At 63.7% G+C, this 2,042-nt stretch overlaps 1 protein-coding gene across 2 annotated transcripts; it reads right to left on the bottom strand.

Annotated features, from left to right (window-relative positions):
- Positions 1-2,042, bottom strand: LOC142003951 (uncharacterized). 2 transcript variants are annotated; one of them, XR_012642912.1, is made up of 3 exons: positions 1,965-2,042; positions 979-1,039; positions 1-628 (listed from the first exon to the last, which is right to left on the bottom strand). XR_012642912.1 is itself a non-coding variant. In XM_074981347.1 (2 exons), exons 1-2 carry the CDS (start codon positions 1,750-1,752, stop codon positions 50-52), a joined length of 1,353 nt encoding a protein of 450 aa, XP_074837448.1. In that variant the 5' UTR covers positions 1,753-1,843; the 3' UTR covers positions 1-49. The 2 variants fall into 2 exon arrangements, 1 of the variants encoding a protein (XP_074837448.1); XM_074981347.1 differs by lacking the exon at positions 1,965-2,042 and having other exon boundaries at positions 979-1,843.

Genomic DNA, 2,042 nt, shown 5'->3' with positions numbered 1-2,042 from the left:
ACTATGTACATGGGGGGGCAGCTACTAAAGGGGGTGTGGAACAAATAAACTATTTACAAAGATGGGGAGAATATGTACAAAGGAGGGGGGGCAACGTCCTTGGCCCTTCACCCGTTTTCCAGCACCTGGCGTGGGGGGGGGCGCGACCCACGTCTGGGCCGGAGGCCCTGTTGAGGCTGGGTAGGGGCCGGGAGAACCGGCAGATAGGGCCGGGCCGGGTTCTGAGGCCCGTGGTCCCCCTCGGTGGCAGGCTCCAGGACAGCTGCTGGTGGAGGGCAGCTTGGAGGGACGGCAGGCGGAGTGACGGAGGGGGCCAAGTGCTCCATGAGCCACTCAAAGGTCCGCATGAAAGCCCCCCAAGCCTCCTGGTGCCAGGCCAGTGCTCGCTCCTGCAGGTGGAGCTGCTGCTCCTCCACCTGCAGGCAGTGCTCAGACATCTCCAGCTGATGCCGGAGGGTGGTGAGCAGCTGGGGGTCAGCGGACGCCCGGGGATGGCTCCGGCGCTGTCGGGCTCATCCTTGGCCTGGTCTGGGCTCCGCTGCTGGGTTGGCCTGCTGCGATGGCCCCAGTGGGCTGTCCAGCACAACAGACACAGTGCCTGTGCTCTCAGGGCCCTCAGATGGTGCAGCTGTGGAACAGAGAGGGGAAGAGTGGAGACAGCCGTTAATCTGGGCCCTGACCCGTGGCCCATGTCCCCCCATCCCTCTGCTGCTGGTTCCCCATCACCGTGCCCCAGAGATGCTGCTGATGATGATGGGTGTACTATTCCCCCCCTCGGGGGGACCTCTAGGTTCCATTCCCCCCATCCGCAGGGATGGGGCATGGTGCTGTCCCGCTGGGGGGCAGGGGCTGATGGACTCTTCTGAGGGACATGCCACTGCTGTCCTCGGGGCCATGGTCATCTGGGTGTGTGCAGGGCCCTGGTCATGTCTCTTGTCCCTGCCCCTTAACCCTGGGGGTGTGCACTGGGGTACATACCTGACGCTCCGCTCTGCTCCCACAGGCGGGGGACACCCATCGGGCGGACGCCCTGCTGGAGCTGTGGGAGGGGAGGTCTATGAGCAGCGCCCCCTTGCTAGAGGCCGCCGCCTCCTCCTCCTGCTGTGCTGCCCCAGGGGTGGGCTCCTGTTGGGGCCCCTGGGGTGCAGGGCTGGCCTCCGTCTCCGGGGCCTGCTGGGGCTTGTCGCCCGAGGTGTCAAGATTGGCCGGGGGGAGGAGGTGTACCGGGGGCCCAGGATTTCCGAGCTCCCTGTAAAAGGAGCAAGTGGTGGGGGTGGCCCCACATCGGCTGGCTGTGTCCCGGGCCTGGGCGTAACCCTGCCGCAGCGCCTTCATCTTACTCCTGAAGTGGTCAGGAGTGAGGACAGGGTGACCCCAGGCAGCCAGGCCCTCAGCCAGTCGAGCGAACACATCTGCGTTCCGCTGCTTGATCCCCATTACCTGGAGCACCTCCTCCTCGCCCCAGAGCCCCAGCAGGTCCCGGATCTCAGCCTCCGACCAGGAGGGGCCCCGCTGCCTCTTCCCCCGCTGGCTGGCTGGGAGCCCTGGGTCCCCTTGGGGAGGGTGCCCTGTGGGCGCTTGGGGGGCTGGCTGGATGCCATGGGTGCTGGGTGGTAGGTTGGGGCTCGTGAGAACGTGCAGGCTGGGCACGGGTGTATGCTGCTGCCTGCACACGCTCTCAGCTTCCTGCACAGGAAATAAGGGGGCGGGGAGCTTTAAGGGGCTGCTGCACGTGGCGACCATAGAGCTCATAAGAACACAAGAATGGCCATACTGGGTCAGACCAAAGGTCCATCCAGCCCAGTATCCCGTCTGCCAACAGTGGCCAATGCCAGGTGCCCCAGAGAAGGAGAACAGAAGACAATGATCAAGTGATTTATCTCCTGCCATCCATCTCCTGCCCTTGTACTGAAGGCTAGGGTACCATACTTTACCCCTGGCTAATAGCCATTTATGGACCTAACCTGCAAAAATTTATCGAGCTCTCTTTTAAACCCTAATAGAGTCCTGGCCTTCACAGCCTCCTCCGGCAAGGAGTTCCA

Source organism: Carettochelys insculpta, chromosome 1 (genome assembly GCF_033958435.1).
Source record: "Carettochelys insculpta isolate YL-2023 chromosome 1, ASM3395843v1, whole genome shotgun sequence".
Taxonomy (NCBI): Eukaryota; Metazoa; Chordata; order Testudines; family Carettochelyidae; genus Carettochelys; species Carettochelys insculpta.
The sequence above is the reverse complement of the archived record's forward strand: the minus strand, read 5'-3'. Positions and strand labels throughout refer to the sequence as shown.